General features: G+C 47.4%; 1 protein-coding gene across 1 annotated transcript; it reads right to left on the minus strand.

Moving 5' to 3' along the window:
* Window positions 1-305: 305 nt before the first annotated feature.
* T265_15959 (hypothetical protein) lies at window positions 306-1,079 on the minus strand (the record flags this gene model as incomplete). The annotated part of the gene is made up of 1 exon (XM_009179404.1): window positions 306-1,079. A coding segment is annotated over one exon (774 nt), but the record flags the coding sequence as incomplete, so codon positions are not given.
* Between the last annotated feature and the right edge of the window lie 272 nt (window positions 1,080-1,351).

Raw genomic sequence — 1,351 nt, forward strand, 5'->3', positions numbered from 1 at the left:
TTTGGTCACTCCGATATAGGTGGGAATAAGTCGGCCAATCGTGACAGACACTGGGACCGATTAGGAACACCACAATGTTCTCAAAAATGGCCTTAAGTAGGCTTCTAGAAGTGCTTTGTCCCACTATCAACGTAAAACGGTGGACCCCAAAATATGCTTCTACAATGAAGGTATAGCGACTAGGTAGCAGCAACGAATCATCAGTGATGAATACTGGTATTATACTGTTGATATGTGAAAGACAAGTAGCAGAGGGTGAGAACGACAGTAAAGAGTAGCACAACGAATCGTTGATCTATGCTTACCAGAGGCATTATGATAAACTGACAGCAAAATCCAATCGCCGGACCAATAGGTCTTCGGAAGTAGGCCTTTAACAGCCCCGGATCTAATTCACAGCCCATTGTGAAAGTAAAAATCGTAACCATACTGACCACCACGATACGAAACACAAGTTGCACAACACCTTGGCCACGCAGCACAATGACTGGGAAACCGAGAAGCTCGAATCTCCAAGGTGTGTTTAAAAGGCTATCAAAGTAATGTTGTGTGGTCCAGCTGGAAGAGTTGAGCACGAATGCCTTAGGTTCAGTGAAGCCCAAGTTTTTCGCCTCACGGACCCAAAACCGTAAATATGATAATCCAATCTGTTTTGGAACGACGTCGATGAAAATCGACAGGGAGAGATTATTTGCCGGAGGAAGCCAGTGCCATGATTGATTTTGTAACTGGGCTGCTTGCATAGAATCCAAATCATAAGATAGAGCCAAAGGTATTATACTTGTGTACACCACACGAACTTCGACATGGCGCGATGGGAGATCGTCAGTTAGGCGCAGATCATCACGTGCAATTTGTAGCTGAAGCAATGAGTCGTTTGTTGGATTACTCAGTTGCTTATAATAACTTGAGTTTTCATCCGTCTTGGCCAGATTCAATTCGAATCTCTTCCTATCATTAATAATTTGGCCATCGTCTTTCAAGCCGATTTCCAGAACGCGCGGTTCGTCAGCGGATGGTATGGCCAGGGTCGCTTGTAAAGACCCAAGAATGCAAAGCCAAGCCCACCGAATCAACATGACGGAGAGGGGCGGCTTGCTCCAGGCGGATCTATCCTAGCGTGAATATAAACACGCTGCCGGGCGTGTCACATCGCTCATGTGGCCTTCACACGCAAGGCCGCGTATATGCGCCGTGGCCTGTCTCAGATGCGTGTCTGTATCTCCATTAATTTTAGCCAATAGCGCAGCTGACTTTCTGCATCTGCCCTTGATCACCATTGGTTGGAGGCAATAGGGTTGACCTGGTCGCACGGCCGCGACCACGCTGCGGAACGGCTGTCGGCAGGCTG

The sequence above is a fragment of the Opisthorchis viverrini genome, assembly GCF_000715545.1.
Source record: "Opisthorchis viverrini unplaced genomic scaffold opera_v5_2391, whole genome shotgun sequence".
Lineage (NCBI taxonomy): Eukaryota > Metazoa > Platyhelminthes > Trematoda > Opisthorchiida > Opisthorchiidae > Opisthorchis > Opisthorchis viverrini.